The 16454-nt window shown below is 40.0% G+C and overlaps 4 protein-coding genes and 3 non-coding genes across 7 annotated transcripts; 4 read left to right on the top strand and 3 right to left on the bottom strand.

Moving 5' to 3' along the window:
* The first annotated feature begins 159 nt into the window (after positions 1 to 159).
* Positions 160 to 5752, top strand: LOC111599791. Its single transcript, XM_030225935.1, has 8 exons — positions 160 to 277; positions 333 to 548; positions 606 to 1042; positions 1100 to 1334; positions 2409 to 2639; positions 4668 to 4907; positions 4967 to 5457; positions 5528 to 5752. The coding sequence occupies exons 1-8, from the start codon at positions 262 to 264 to the stop codon at positions 5750 to 5752; spliced, it is 2091 nt and encodes a 696-aa protein (XP_030081795.1). The 5' UTR covers positions 160 to 261.
* A 596-nt stretch (positions 5753 to 6348) lies between these two features.
* Positions 6349 to 12682, top strand: LOC111599819 (alpha-protein kinase 1). Its single transcript, XM_023315607.2, has 3 exons — positions 6349 to 6693; positions 10972 to 11717; positions 11784 to 12682. Exons 2-3 carry the CDS (start codon positions 10996 to 10998, stop codon positions 12529 to 12531), a joined length of 1470 nt encoding a protein of 489 aa, XP_023171375.2. The 5' UTR covers positions 6349 to 6693; positions 10972 to 10995; the 3' UTR covers positions 12532 to 12682.
* Positions 7562 to 7634, bottom strand: Trnav-aac. The gene has a single exon. It is a non-coding gene; the product is annotated as a tRNA-Val (tRNA).
* On the bottom strand, positions 8062 to 8134 carry Trnav-aac. The gene has a single exon. It is a non-coding gene; the product is annotated as a tRNA-Val (tRNA).
* Trnav-aac lies at positions 10097 to 10169 on the bottom strand. The gene has a single exon. It is a non-coding gene; the product is annotated as a tRNA-Val (tRNA).
* A 641-nt stretch (positions 12683 to 13323) lies between the features above and the next one.
* LOC111599797 (nitric oxide synthase-interacting protein homolog) lies at positions 13324 to 14811 on the top strand. Its single transcript, XM_023315575.2, has 3 exons — positions 13324 to 14131; positions 14192 to 14300; positions 14714 to 14811. Exons 1-3 carry the CDS (start codon positions 13383 to 13385, stop codon positions 14783 to 14785), a joined length of 930 nt encoding a protein of 309 aa, XP_023171343.1. The 5' UTR covers positions 13324 to 13382; the 3' UTR covers positions 14786 to 14811.
* On the top strand, positions 14811 to 15823 carry LOC111599798. The gene has a single exon (XM_023315576.2). It carries the CDS (start codon positions 15185 to 15187, stop codon positions 15734 to 15736), a length of 552 nt encoding a protein of 183 aa, XP_023171344.2. The 5' UTR covers positions 14811 to 15184; the 3' UTR covers positions 15737 to 15823.
* The last annotated feature ends 631 nt before the right edge of the window (positions 15824 to 16454 follow it).

Genomic DNA, 16454 nt, shown 5'->3' on the forward strand with positions numbered 1-16454 from the left:
ATCATTATAAAGAATTTTTACTATATCTCACAAATAGGTATCTAGTATGCACTATATTTTTGAAAAATGCCTTTAGCTTAGTCATCACTGCATGGCGAACTGCTATCTTTCAAATTAAAATGTTCTTTTCAGTATAAGTGTGAGGTCGCTCAATATTGATAAGCGTGAGGTATCTGTTATGGAAATAGATCGACAAAACTCAAAGATATCTAGCATATAAGGTGGATTGGTGTCGAATAACGGCAACAGTTGGCTCAGTAAATGCTACGAAATAGAAGTAAGTCCTGTGGCCTTACGTGCTCTACTAAATTTAATATTTTCTTTTTGTCAAGTGAAAGTCGTGATATCTCTTGGATTTTTATTGTTTTGTCAATATGCATTGATCGAGGCTCAGCAATTCGTGGCGCCCGACCCTGAAGACGATGACACTGAAACAATATTGGATGGAAGTAGTCTATATACGGGCAACATCAGTCTTTGCAAAAATGTTGCCAATAGAATTTTTCTGCCGCATGTAGGAGACTGTAAAAAGTATTATCTCTGCTGGGGTAAGTGGAGCTCTTAACAAACTTATTCATTTTTTTAAAATTATACGTTCCTGCCAGATGGCGAGGCTATAGAGAAGCAGTGCAATAACAACTACGAGTTCAATGCTCGCAATCAAAGTTGCGGCTATCCGAATAAAGCAAACTGTATGCCCAAATGTGAATCCTTTAATCTAACGAGCTTTGGCTATGATCGCACCTGCACCAAATACGTGCTCTGCTATTACGGCATTCCAGTTCTGAGGGAATGCCAGGACGGATTGCAGTACAATGCCGATACGGATCGCTGCGATTTCCCTCAATATGTGGACTGTGTGGACAACGAGTGCATGCGATTGAGTGAGTCTACGGAACTCCTGTTCTTGCCCAGCAAGGCTTCGTGCTCCAAATATTTCCTATGTGCAAAAGGTGTTGCCATGAATTACACCTGTGCAGAAGGATTGTATTTCAGTACCGATTGCAATTGCTGTGATTATCCCAATAAGTCGCAGTGTCAAGTGAGTTCCAAGAGTCAAAACATTCTCTAAAGTTCCTTATGCCATTAATGTATTTAGGTTACATCGTTGAAACGCAACATTGAACCCTTTGCCCGGATGCCACTGCGAAGCGCTGATATCGTCTGTCCACGCCATGGAGCTCACTTCTACGCCCATAAGTCGAGGCGTGATGCCTACTATTATTGCATTGAGGGCCATGGCGTTACCTTGGATTGTACGCCCGGCTTGTGGTATGATGCAGATGTTCAAGAATGTCGCGAACCCGAAAATATCCTGAATATCTCTAAACCAAAAGCTCATTAAAACCGAAAAGATTTGTTTTGAATAAAATAAATAAATCCTTATCGATAAAACACTTGTAGGAATACCGTACAGTTCCAAAAATTTACTGATTCCCCACAGATCTAGATCTCCTCTGACAATGATCCAACATTGGATCAGCAACACTGTGGAAGATGTATGTAATTATTTTCTCATGTCCCTCTATTGGATATGTAGCTGAGGAAATGATTTTCCCGACTAGTGATGGCTCCCAAACTACAAGCTTCCAGCTTCAGATAATGCTGTGCGAACCAGCAATAAAATGAGAGAATTCCTAACATCATATATCATATATGAAAGTTTGCCTTTACTAAAGAAATCCACTCGAGAGATTGCCCTCATTTGAGTGTCTAGCCTATTCGTTGTTTGGTTTCTTCGTCGCCTGCTTTGCAGAAGAGATCAGTGTTTTCCGAGTAGCTATAATTAGCTGATGAGAGTCGCGTCTAGGCACTTGCAATGAGCGTCTATAAACAAAATGCAAACAAATTGGTTGAACTTTAAAATTTATTTTGCTGACATCCTCTAGGCCTTCACGAATTGTGGCTCGCGACATTCCTGTAGCTTGGCATCAAAGACCAGGCCCGGTGTGCAGTCCAGAGTGACGGAATTACCATGGTTACAGTAGTAGTAGGCATCCTTGCGGGTTTTGTGGGCAATGAAGTGAATACCCTGGTCGGGGCATAAGATACCCCCGGAACGAGGTGGGACCCTAGAGAATGGCTGAATGTCGCGCTGTAGAGACTCCACCTAAAGGAAATTGAAATCTGTTGAGCGATAAAAATGCATATTTGATGAGTAGAGGACCTACAGTACAATTGGCACGAGAGGGAAAGTCACAGCAGTTGCATGCGGGATTGAATTGGAGACCATTGGCGCAGGTCTGATTGACTGGCAGACCATCCACGCAAACATAGTATTTGTCACACCGAGATTTGCTAGCAATGTAAACAATGTCGTCCACATTGTTCTGACGCACGCACAGATTATCCGCACAGTCCACATACTGAGGGAAATCGCAACGATCGGTTTCCGCATTGTATTGCAGGCCATCGGCGCATTCACGCAACACTGGCTCTCCGGCAAAGCAGAGAACGTACTTGGTGCAGGTGCGATCGTAGCAGAAGGAGCTCAGTCCCTGGGCTGGGCATGTGGGCAGGCAGCGCACCTCAGAGACGTCCACACATTGCTGATCGCGTGCATCGAAGAAATAGCCACTGCTGCATGTCCGAGGCACAGCTTTGCCGGCTATCGAAGGTGTTAAATACGTTTTTATGTAGTAAGTACAATTAACTAAGCTGTTCTGGCATAAATTTTAGGCGTTTGAAGGCAATGCTTGATGTATATAAATTTGCATATGTATGACTGGATGTGCGTAAGTAACGAATTTCACCATTTTTATTGCAGTTCACGATTTATGTGAGTTAGAGCGAGATGACCCTATGAATGTGCAGTGGAAGTGGAGATTGAAATCCACCAAAGTGTATTTTTGCTAATGTACAAATGCAGACCATGGTGTGTTGGAATATCCACCTCACAGCACAGTTGTCAGTTGACAACTTATAATAATAATATTAGATAAATTACATTGCTTTGCAATATATGTATGCACATTAAATTAACAAAACATACCAACACACAGATAGTAGGAGCTGCAGTCATTGAGAGCTGGCAGAAACAGATTGTCGACCACATTGGAGCAAATGTTCACATCAGCCAGTCCATTGCCAAGCAGCGCGGCCAATGAGATCAACGTCAGGAATTTGGTAGATCTGTTCACTGTATATTGAAAATGTATTAAAAATTGTATCACTAAGTTCAGAACTTAGTTGTAGCCGACTGTACTCACTGTTGTCAGATTGTTTCTTTCCGTTTCCAATCGCAACTGTGGCCCCAAGCTCGAGGGAAGCTTCATTTTATAGGCAACCATTTTAGTTGGGTTTCTGGTTTTAATTGTTTTCTTCTTTTGCCAATCAGCTCGAGATACATACGATTATTTTGTTGCTCTTCGGCGAAAGCAAAACTTATTAGAGGCGAAACATGTTTTGAATTGGTAATTTTTGGCAACAGACTCGGAGCAAGCATTCAAATTGGATAGATAAAGACCCCATATCGGAACGACACGCAATAAAAAATTAAAAGGAAACTCTTAAATTATCAGTCTCATATCCGCAGTTAAAATGTTGGTAACAGAAGTGCCTTATCAACAGCGCTTGTGAAGAGCATATGTAAAATAAATTTACACCGTGTAATCTCATGTAGTGCCGAAAATGTAGTGCTGGATTATATAAATTATAATAATTTATGGCTTAAAATATGGGATTAAAGAGCTTTTTCTTGATCACTATCAAAATTGGTCGATCGAGCACAAGGACTGTATAAGTACTTATATATATTTCTAGGCAATCTAGTCCCTGGCTTGACAATGATTACATGATTTACATGCATAGATCGAAATCGAATCGAAAAAAGGAAAAAACTATTGTTTTTCAAGACAATTTAATTTGATCTGGCGACTTTGTACAGCAGAACTGCATCTCATAAATATTCAGCTATTTCAGCATTACTAATGAGGAGGAATAAGGTTTTATGCTGAATATCCTTTCAATTTTTCATATGCCTATCTTGAGCTGTCTTGAATGGCAAATACCATCGTAAATGTTGATTTCAAATATTTATTGTATACCTTTGGTATTATATCATTAGTCACTTTATCTACTTTTATCTTTATTTTTATCGACTTTCTGAATTAATTTCTTCAGATTAACTTCTTAAAATATATATATTTATTCCTTATTTTTCCTTCTTTAACCAAGTTTCCAATGAAAAAAAAAAAACAAATATTGAGTTGAATTACTTCTTGCACCTTTTAAATTAGATCCTTGCATTATCTTTGTAGAATCTATACCATATAATATATAATATATAATGACAAAGTTTGCCAACCCAAATTAGAAAAGTTGTTTGCCTAAGAGATAATCAAGCGTTTTCGAAAGCAGTATATTAGGCAAAAGTCGACAAATGAAATTTCTGTATCAATTGGCAAATTAAAAATGTAGTTTTCCTTTGGGAGCTAGACGCGCGTGCCTAAATGTGATAACGTCGATTTCTAAGAACTCATTAAATCGACACCTAAATAGAAAGAGTAAACGATATCAAAAAAAGTTTGCTCCCCACCTATAAATGGAAAGCTAGGTAGGAACTTATTACAGTTGTATTTTGCAGCTCTTCCTAAGAGTCTAAGAGTGCGTCGATATCCTCTTCCTTAAAAACTTTTTCTTTATCGTTTTCTTTTGCTTATTAACAGTGAAATTTATTTTTGGATTGGCGATTTTTGGCTTGCTGCAATGCGCGCGGGCAAGATTCTACCTGAAGCCTATGCAGCAGTCGGAAGAAATCGTAGCACCCGATCCTGAAGACAATGACATCGATCCTAATGGACCCCTCCACTCATTAGTTATGAACGACATAAATCTGTGCGCCAATATGGCAGACAATTCCTTGCTGCCCTACATAGGCAACTGCTCCCACTATATCTCCTGCAAGGGTGAGTAGGAGCTTAACGCGCAGTGAAGAGGATTCTAACTTGTTGCGGACTTCTTTCAGGTGGCAAAATCGCCAGTTACAGCAGCTGCTATGAAGGCGATGCCTTTAAAGAGCTTTGCGGTGAGAATGACCCAAACTGTAAACTCGCTTTTGATTACAAATACCAGGCCTGCACCTATGCCGACGATGAGGATCTCAAGTGCCTGCCCGAATGTGAAGACTACAAGCTGACCAGCTTTTGCTACGATCGCACTTGCAGCAAATACGTGCTCTGCTATTACGGAATTCCGGTCTTAAGGGAATGCTATGATGGATTGCAATACAATGCGCAGACGGATCGCTGCGATTTCCCTGAATATGTGGACTGTGTGGAAAACGATTGTCCTCAAGAAAAGTCGCTCTCAAACATCCTCTATCTGCCCAGCAAGGCACAATGTAGCAAATATTTTATCTGCTCTAATGGCATGCCCTGGCCTCAAGAGTGTGCCAATGGACTAGTGTTTAATCCCAAGTGCAATTGCTGTGATTATGCGAGCAAAGTCGAATGCACAGTGAGTATAACTCTAGTTACTAAACTCAAATATAATCAAGTCAACTTCAATTCTGTTTATGACTTGACAGGAAACGGTGCAGCAGCGCAACATTCAGCCCTATTCCCGCTCACCTCCTCGACGAGCTGATATCATCTGCCCAGACACTGGCGTTCACTTCTATCCTCACAATTCGAGACAAGACTCATACTACTATTGCGTGGAGGGGCAGGGCATCACCTTGGATTGCACGCCCGGTTTGTTGTACGACTCCAAGATACACGAATGTCGTGATCCCAAATATATTCAGATCTAAATAGAATGACAATTAGATCAAATATACGTTTCACATATGCCTATGATGCAATACATGTTATATCTCTAAAGATCTATTATTCAAACTATTTTCTATTAGGCATACCTCTATTTTTTTCATATTCCCTTAAAAGCTTTTCTATCCTAGACTCAAACCATTTTAAAGCTTTTCTATGCCAGATTCAAACCATTTTCAGTGGAAGCTCGCTCATTGCGCATGTCTCGTGCAGCTACCGCGTCTTTTGAGAGCAGATTGAGACCCCATTTATGCAGTCGCCACCCACTCGCACGCATACATGCACACACATATATACATACACGCATCGTAACCAATACCGAAAGCAAAAACCAAATGTTGGCAGTCTCTGAATTTGCTTTGCAAAGCAACCAATACACACACACACACACACACTCACACATACACACACGAACACGCTCTATGAAGAAATAATCTTGAATCTGAACTCATGAAAAGTGAAAATATTTCGCTAGCTGCATTCAGAAATTCAGTTGGCGTTGTCAGTTGGCTGCGGGTCCTTGCGCAGGAGGCAGCAAATTGGCAAAATGCGAATTTAGAGAAGCGCGCAGTGATTTTTATTAGTATAAACATAGTAAGAATAATAATTTAACGAACTTTGCATTCGATATGTGAAATTTCAATCAATGTTTCGCTGCATTTGACTATTTGAGAATTGGCGTCTGAACACGTTCGCGTGTTTCATTCAAGGCTGGCAGAAGGATACGTTTTTTGTCAGTTATTTTGTTGTGTGTATCGCTGTGCCAGGTCAGTTGAGCGTTCAAGGACTTTTTTGTGCAACAACAACAACAACATCAACAATAACAATAATAACAATCAATGTGCTTCAAGTGTGCAAATATAGCAAGAAATGCAAAAGAAAACTCATAGTTGTTAAAACATAATAGAAAGATAAATAAATACAGGTAAAAGAGTGTTAACAAAAGCCAGCCAAATTGGCATGCACTTGAAAATCAAATGCACACCCACACATACGCACACACACACACCCACACACACATACACGAACACACACCAACGCATTCGCAATGCATTGAAACTGTTCATATTGCTCATACGCAGCGTGTGCCATCAGTGGACAGCAGCATAGACAAGCGCCTCTCGTTTTCACAGACAGACAGACAGTCGAGGGAATTATCCAGATAGCTTTAACTCAAACTGATTTAATGTCTTTTCATTTTCATTTTCAGTTTCAGTTTCATTTTACGTATTTAGTCTTTACACATTCACTTCCCGCCAAGCAGAAAACAAAAATGATACAAAAAAGACGCTCGTAAAGGTTAACTGCAAAAACAAACCATCAAATAAACAAGGTTAAAAAACGTCCAGTTTACAAAGAGTGAGAGTGAATGGTTGGGCCTGGCTGCAGGGACTCGTTATCCTTATGTGCGGGTCGCGTAGTTTCCTGTTTTCAATCCCTCCCTTTTGTTTGCCATATTTCGCATAGCTTCTCACATCTGTTAAAGCGTCAGTGACACGGAACACTGTTTTCCTTTATAGAAAGCACACAGGATCCACTATTGTCTAGACAAAGACTTGCTTGTCGAGTTTTTAAGAATTTGCTTACCAGCGTAAAATTGCAATTTTGTTCTTTACAAAGAACGAATTTCTATAGAAATGGAAATGTTTTTGTAAGATATTTTTATTTTTCACAAATAAATAGGAAATAGATAAAATAATTAGATCCAAAGTAATATATATTATTATACTCTTGTATTTATTTTTAATATAAAATATTTTAAAATGTGAAATTTGTGGAAAAAAGTTATTACCTGTTTCCGCCCGGGATCGAACCGGGGGCCTTCTGCGTGTTAGGCAGATGTGATAACCGCTACACCACGGAAACAGCTGGAAGCGTCTGAGCCAAAAATAGCTTTTATGGTTGGCAACATGTGCGTGCATTTAGGCACAGCAAACAAGTTCAAACTAAACCAGAAAGGGAAAGGAAAGCAACAAAAATAAAAATAAAGCAAACACATTTAACAAAAGTAAAAGATAACGTTGTATATGCATATGAATGTGTGTTAATATGCCTACCTGCAAAAGTAGCTCAATTAAAGCTGAAACACTGGAAGTTGAATAAATAATTTGGACAAAAAGCAGATTTGTATGTATGCATATGTACATGTAGTTCAAAGCTTGTTTTCGAACTAGTTTTTTGGAATTTAATGGGTGTAAATCAGATAAGCTATTAAAAAAAAACACATTTGAAATAATTTAGTCTTATATTATTTTTAAAGATTAAAACTTAAATTTTGTAAAAAGTTTCAATCTGTTTCCGCCCGGGATCGAACCGGGGGCCTTCTGCGTGTTAGGCAGATGTGATAACCGCTACACCACGGAAACAGTTGAAAACTTGGCTGCATAATAGTTTATTTAAGGCAAACACATTTCCAAAAACTATTTTAATTAACCAAATCACATTTTATTTGTGGCTATTTTAAAGGCATTTTGGAATGCGACCAAATGATTTGCCAATTTTTTTATTGTTTTTTATTGCGTTTAAACACAGCGAGGAGCTGCCAAAAAGCTGATAATAGACTTATGGGCACGTTGAATGAACACTTTATATATATATTTATAAATATATATAGATATCTGCCCGCACGTAAATTCTTATACATATGCACGCATACGTGCTGCCCATTCATAGAGAATAATTGTGTATAATTGTGTTGAAAAATGTATTAGTTTAAACAAAAGACGTCAGTATTTGTGATCATGAGCTGATTGAATTTCCCCCTTGAAGGTCACAATATTGTGTGTTAGATACAATCTAAAAGTTTGCTTTGTTGAGCGCTAATCATGGCAAAAAGACAAAGAGTCAAAGGAAGTGTGAACTGCAATTTGAACCCTTTTTGCGGGGGTCAATTCTTAATAGTTCGTCTAAACAAAAGAAGCTTTCAGCGGGAATGCCAATAGTTAGTTGTCTTTAAAGTAGTTGAAATATAATGAATATGACTCCATTCACATTGAAATTGTATCTGTTCAGCTATTGTTTCAATAATTTCGAAATCACTTAAGGTGAACGCAGCAGCGAAATGAAATTCTAGAAACTGGAAAATTAAACAAAAAACTATGGAAGGAGCTGAGGTCAGGGAATCACAAATCAAGTGTACACAATACGTTGAACCTTGGATCAGAAAGGTGAAGTGCGAGGGAGAGGCAGTGAGAGAGAGACAGCTCAAAGACAGACCATCTCTATTCGGATAACAAGGGGTATGGGCCGTGGGAGGGCCAAAGTGAGCAATTGGCTGAAATGAACCTATCAAACGGTTGTCCAAAATGTCTCTTTTAAATACGAGTATGTTTATTTTATTACTTTTGAGCATTGCTCGAGTATTTATTTATTCGCCAGTGCATTCAGCTCTGAGTGCGTTGTGTAACTTTTCTCGCCCAAGAAGTCGTTGACAAAGCAAAGCATTGAACTTTGAACTTTGACAGCAAACCGCTTGGACGCGATTCGGTGTCGGAGTCGGAGTAGGAGTCGGACTCCGAATTGGATTACCACAGCAGACAAAAAATTAAATACGAATAATTTTTAATGCCAAGCTTTAAATGACATTCATTTTATCATTCGTCATATATAACTGCATGTGAATATATATTTATATATATATAAATATATAGATGTTTGGAATTTGTCATTTTATATGTTTTTTTGTTGTCATTGTTGATTGGCCAAGACCTCAACAACCACAAACCAGACCAATACCATGGCCAATGGGACCTGTGGGAACAGTTCAATGAACAGCTAAGCAAGTTAAGCGGCAAAGCGAATGTAAACATTGTCTATACACAAAGCGTACGGTGGGACAATTTTCGCGTGTTCTCTCTCTTATCATTTTAAAATATAAATTGCAATTGATTAACTCAACTGCAAAACTAAAAGAAGTTATTGCCTATGTCTGCCTTGAGGCATGGTTGGACAAGCTTCAATATAAATAAAATGTCAAATTCACCAATTAATATATCCTTTATATAGTAAGATAACATTATTATTTTAGCTTATTTATTATAAGCTCATAAAGAGCAATATAAAACACGTGGGCCCTTATCTTATTTGTGCCCATTCCTAATTTATACAATTTGATTAACTTGACTTTAATACCAATAATCTATATATTCATACAGTAGTATATTGATTTGGACTTGTTTTTAATTATATAAATATATTTAGTAATGAGAAAAAGTTATTTTTCAATATTAAAGCTATAACGGCAATAATATAATCGACGCTTTTTTAACAATTTTGTATAGTTAAACATTTTAAAAGTAAAATAAATTTAGTAAAAAGATATTTTAATCTGTTTCCGCCCGGGATCGAACCGGGGGCCTTCTGCGTGTTAGGCAGATGTGATAACCGCTACACCACGGAAACAGTTGAAGCTATACCAGAAAGATAGCCAATTTGAGAAACTATTCAAATATTTATAATCTTGTGATATAAATATTCAATTAACTTATTTATAACTTGTCATTTTTGATTGCGCATAAAATTATCTTACACTTGAGCCACGTCCACTGTGCTGCTCCCTGCGTCTTCTCTATCTATGCCTCTGTCTGTGTCTCTCTAACACCTTGTGTGGCTGCCCTCTGTAGCCCCTGTCCCATTCTTAGCTCACTTTTGGCGCGCTAAGCTTTTGTGTTAAGTTTTTTGAGTTTGCCAGCTCTGCTGCTGTCAATAACACGGGAAGTGAAAGGACTCCCAAAAGTCGCTGTATTCTTGTTGTTATTGTTGCTATTACCATTTGGGGGTTATTTGATCAGGCAGCAACCTTTGTTTAGCGCTTACCTATGCAGTTCTTGTGATGGGGAAGCCGTTTGGGGCTGCTGCTGCCTTTTTTGTGGGGTAGTTGAACTTGAAATCTCGCACAAAGAGGAAACAGCAGACAGACTTGGAGTGCAGCATAATAAAAAGCAATGGGCACGTTTCCTGTTTAGCTACATATATATATATATATTTATGTGTGTATGAGGATGTGTGTGTGTGTGTGCGCGTGTCTGTGTGTAAGAGAAATTCCTTCTTCCGTCTAGGCGAGCTCAGTTGGCGCTTGTGTCTCGACACAAAGCCAAATGAGTCATGCGCTTTGTCTGGGCTTAAGAGGCGAGCGTCCCAAACTCTCAGCATTAACTTCAAATAAGTTTCGCGTCTATCTGTTAACATAAGTTTCTACTTACAGTAGTCGTCAAGTGCTCGTAGGGAGATGCATTTCTGGATTGATAAACGTTCGCAGCAATGCGGCTTTGGGCGCTCACGTGTTGCGGCTTCATTGTCGCATGCGGGCGGCGGCCTCAGTTACGGCCATCCGCCAAGGCGCAACAAATCCAGTAGCAACAGTGCCAACAATATGGCTGGTAGCAGCGGCAGTAGTGGCAGCCATAATCAAACGCTGGCCTCGGTGCATCGCGGGCCAGCGCCTTATGGGGGCGACTGCCAGTCAGGCGCTGGCACCAGTCGTCAGTCGTCGCATTGTGCGAGCAGCAATAATAATGCACATGCGAGCAGTCAGCAGCAACATCAACCATTGCTGCATCACAGCAGCAACAATAACAACAGCAATGTTGCCATGCCAACAACTACCGCCAGCAACAACAACAATCCGAATGGCACCGCCACATCGGCAGCGGTGCTAACAGGCAGCGGGACGATTGTTCCGTTGGTGGCGCATGGCTCACATTACCATCAGCACAGCACGCGCTATCAGCCAAGACCGCAGCATCATCAGCAACAGTTGCAGCAGCAGCATCTGCAGCTGCAACAGCAACATCACCAGCAGCATCAGCAGCATCACTATAGCTACAGTTATCATCATCCTCAATTTGGCAACATGGCTGTGCCAGTGAGACAATACGAGCAACAACAACAACAACAACAGCAGCTGCAGCAACACCAGCAACAGCATCAGCAACATGCAGGCGTCTACGCGTAAGTAATTTTCGTTGATGCAAAAGTTGTAATTTATTTACTTAATTATTAAATATTTTATTTCAGTGACGATGCCTATAGCGCCTACCATCATCACCACAGTAGCAGCAACAGCAACAGCAACAGCTGCAACAACACCAACAGTCGATATGCAACACCTCGACGTCACAACTCCAGCAGCAATATGCGCCATGCAACGGTCACCGCAGCAGCAACAGCAACTACAACAGCCTCGGTGTCTGCCACAGCCACGCCCATACCGCCCACACAAACACAGGCCGGGACACAAAGCAACCAACTGCAGCAACAGCATCACGCACTGTTGCAACATGCCGATTCGCAGCTGTTGCCCAGTCATCTGAAGTGCGGCATGTGCGCCTCGCTGGTGCTGGCCTCAGTTTTTGTGGCTGGGGCAAAGTTCTACTTTGATCACCAGGGCACTGGCCTGGAGGTGCTCATATTTTGCGCATTCTCGGCTACTTTCTTTTTGGCCGCCTGCATGGTGTCGCTGTGCCGCATACCCAAGGGCTTGTTACCCAGCACCAGCAGCGGCGGCAGCAGCCGCAGCGATGCACGCGCCGTATGTCACAGCCGTGGCGGCAATGCCACTAGCTGTATGCTGGAGCTGAATGATGTCAGGTATTTGGATGAGCGACAGGTGGAGGTGAGTGCGGAAACGGCGGCAGCAGCAGCCGCTGGGCCACCGCCATATCATATAGCAATATTGTTGCCGGAACAGACGCCGACGGCACTGGGTAAACAGGTGCCACTGGATGAGTCACCGCCGCCGTCCTATGATAAGATACTCGTTTAGTTTGGGCTTGTTGGGATAGCGCTTTGGTTTTCATTTAGGAATTGAGCGTCAATTTCAGTTAAAAGCCAACTATAAACCCAATCCAACATACCAAATACTTTTGCTCAATATTTTTCTAATGATATCAACAAGAAATTTATATATACATATACACGGCAAAAATGACATTTGCAAATAGATATACATATATATATATATAACACATATATACACAAACATATATATATACATATATAAATACAAAGTAAAGTATATTTTTAAGCTCCAATTAATATTTTTACACTTTGAACTTTCTAATCCAAAACACACTCACACACGAACCCCAAAAATCTCCAGTCTCTCTACTAACTATGTATCATTTGTGTTCTGTGATATGCTCAAAAGAAAATCATACGAGATAATCCATTAGAGACAAAGCAAAGCGAAATAGATAAACCAGAATATATAGAAAATAGTTGCCATATAATATAGTAATATGTGAAAATGTGAAATATTCAACTAAATACACATCAAACAGCTACAACAGTATTATTAGTCAGTAGTCATTTAAGTAACAACTACTCATATGCAACGTAAATAAATAATGTCAAAGTGCAATATAATACAAGTAAATAAATAACGAATTAATTACAAAAAAATCAATTTGAACTGCTGATTTATATTTAACTGATGCCACTATTTATCGATATATCGATATTAATGCGCTGAGCATTTCTACCTTTCGCGTGTGGGTACATTGTGCAGGTATCGATAGTTCAATGTTACCACATTTTTCGATCGAATTTGTAAATAACATTTGTAGTAGTTTTTCATTTGTTAATTTACTTAGAAGTTCGTAATTATTGTGGAATATGACTCGTCACGCACGTAATTGCACTGCCGGTGCCGTTTACACTTACAACGAGAAGAAACGCGATGCTGCCGAATCTGGATATGGAACAAATGCCAAGCGTCTTGGCAAAGATTCAATCAAATCCTTCGATTGTTGCTCGCTGACTCTGCAGCCTTGCAGGAATCCTGTGGTAACCAAAGATGGTTACCTCTTCGACAAGGAGGCCATTCTGCAGTACATTCTTACCAAGAAGAACGAATACAGTCGCAAGTTAAAAGAATACGAGCGCCTGCGTCGCATCGAAGAAAATGAATTGACACAGGAAGCAAATCAAAAACAACTGGCTCGCATGGAGAAATTCGTTAATGCCGGGAAACCAACCACAACTCCTGCACACAAGCCAAGCGCAACACTGTCCAAACCCACAAAGCTGGATGATGCGCCCAGCACATCGTCATCAGCCATTGCTGGCTCAAGCAGCTCCATTTCCAACATGGCCAATGGACATGAAACGAAGCTGCCAAGCTTTTGGCTACCCTCCGAGTGCCCCAATGCTGGTGTAGCCAAAGCTAAGGCGCCAGATTCCACGATTTACTGTCCCGTCTCACAGCAGCCGCTTAGAGTCAAGGATCTTATCGATGTAAAGTTTACGTTACTCAAGGATGGGGACAACAAACGATCGCTTATCGCCAAGGAGGCACGCTACATGTGCCCCATTACACACGATGTCCTCAGCAATGCAGTTCCCTGTGCCGTGCTACGACCTACGTAAGTTAAAAAAAAGGTAAAATTGTCGTGTTAAAATAAGCTGTTTATGTATGTTTGCAGAGGCGATGTGGTTACCATGGAATGCGTTGAAAAGCTTATACGCAAGGACATGATACATCCACTTACCGATCGCAAGCTCAAGGACAAAGACATCATTCCACTGCAACGTGTAAGTAAAGGAATTGGGACTTTAATAGAGCTTGTTTCTTTAAATGTGCTCTACACTGATATATTGTCTTAAGCCAAAGCATCGAAAGCCGTAAAGAGTAGCGGACCTATAATTTGGTTATTTTTATTATTATTGCACCTGACAATGGTATATACCGATGTACTCTATCTATGTATGCTGGGAACATCAAATGTTACATGCATTCTCTAACTTTAGTTTTTTGAGTCTTGCTCATTTGAAGAGCTAAGTTAACTTCCCTGCGGTTGTGAAAGTTACAAAGCTTACATGGATGACGAATACTTCGGTTTCATTTAAATTATATAAAATATAGTTTTAAATATATATATGTACATTTATATATAATTGCAACAAAGAAAAATTTTTCTATAATTTATGTCTTTTGGTTATTGCAGGGCGGAACTGGTTATTCGTTTACCAATGACAATCTGCAAGGCAAGGAGAAGCGGCCGATGCTACAGGTTTAAAATGCAAACAACTTTGTTTTCATTTAATTAGTTTATTAATAAAGCTCTTAAAGCTAATTTCAATGTACAATGTATTCAATGTTCTATTGTTCAAAATTTACAAAATATCATATGTAAAAAACAAATAATTTAAAGATCTTCTGAATTATTATATAATTTATTTAGAGTTATATCTAAGTATTGTGTTATTAGGCATTTTTGCTGCAACCTTGACACACTCTTCCCCTACAAGAAACTCATGTTAAATAGATAAGTTTTGGCACAACAACTGCACACGTTTTCTTGATAACAATATTGATATGTGATTCATGACCTTGAGAATAGATATAAAAAGGCAAAAGAACTCTCAACTTTATAGCAAACCAAAATCAGCAACAAGCAGCTCAAGCTAACATCAAGATGTGCCAACTGCAAAAGATCTGTGAGGTGCTCTGCCTGTTCTTGCTGAGTGGAGGACTACGTCTTTGCACTGCGGAAGTGTTTCAACAATGCGCCAGTGTGGAGGTGGATACTTTTATTATGGCCATCGACGATTGCACAAGCTACATTTACTGCAATGGCGAAAACTCCTTCAGGGACAGCTGCCCAGATCAAACATACTTCGATGCCAATGCGCAGGAGTGCGCCTTTGACGATACCGGCATTTGCTTGGATGCAATGAAGACAACAACTGTAGCAGCTTTAGAGGAGATGATGAATAGCAATACTGATGCACCAACGGCTGTGCCTACAGAAACAGATACAGATACAGAGCAGACGAAGCCAGGAGACAGCAGACCGCATTGTGACACCAGTGGAGATGGCTACCATCCGCATCCAGAGCGCTGCGAATACTATTATAGCTGCATCGCTGGCTACTTGACCATAGTGCGTTGTCCCTACAATTACGGCTGGGATTATGCGCATCAGCAGTGCAAGCCCCTGTCCGAGGCGCAATGCTACAGCTTATAGAATATAGATCCGTAGACTTAAGAATAGTATTGAGCTAACCCAGATTTACAAGGCAACTGTACGAGATGACAATAATAAATAAGTATTTCTGGCATTCTAATGAATTGAATAAGTGCAGCCAGCGTCTGTGAAGGGGATTTGGCCCAGCAGCGTCTCCAATGCGCTTCCATTTGTATTTGTCAGCCGTTGTCAACATAATTCAAATCTCAACAGCAGGTACCAAAATTTATTTTTGTAACAGTTTTTTTTTTCTAATTTTTGTTTTTTTTTTTCTTGGCGGCTGCTTCCACATTTTTATTGCAAATTAATAATGCACACGAATTGCGAGAATTTCGCATTTGTAGTTGTATGTGTGAGTGTATGTGTGTGTGTGTGTGTGTGTTTTGGTGGGCATGTCAATTGTGTCTCGGGTAGCAGATGGACTACAACTTGATGCTCATTAATGTGTATTATGAATTAACAAATGTTTTGATTAACTAAATTTTGTTGCAGCCAATTAATTAAACAACAAATTTGTGAGTACAAAACTGCAACAATTTCTCTTTGCTGGCTTCTAGCTGCTGCCTGCTGCCTGCTAGCTGCTAGCTGCGTGCTCATTAATTAGAACATGGAACCGACAACGATGCTGTTGATGAGATTGAGATCGTTAGAGGAGCAAACGCAAAGACAGCCACAAGCACTGCGAAAACGACGGCGAGCGAGAAATCAAATCAACAAA

Source organism: Drosophila hydei, unplaced genomic scaffold (assembly GCF_003285905.1).
Source record: "Drosophila hydei strain 15085-1641.00,03,60 unplaced genomic scaffold, DhydRS2 tig00000001-arrow-pilon, whole genome shotgun sequence".
Lineage (NCBI taxonomy): Eukaryota > Metazoa > Arthropoda > Insecta > Diptera > Drosophilidae > Drosophila > Drosophila hydei.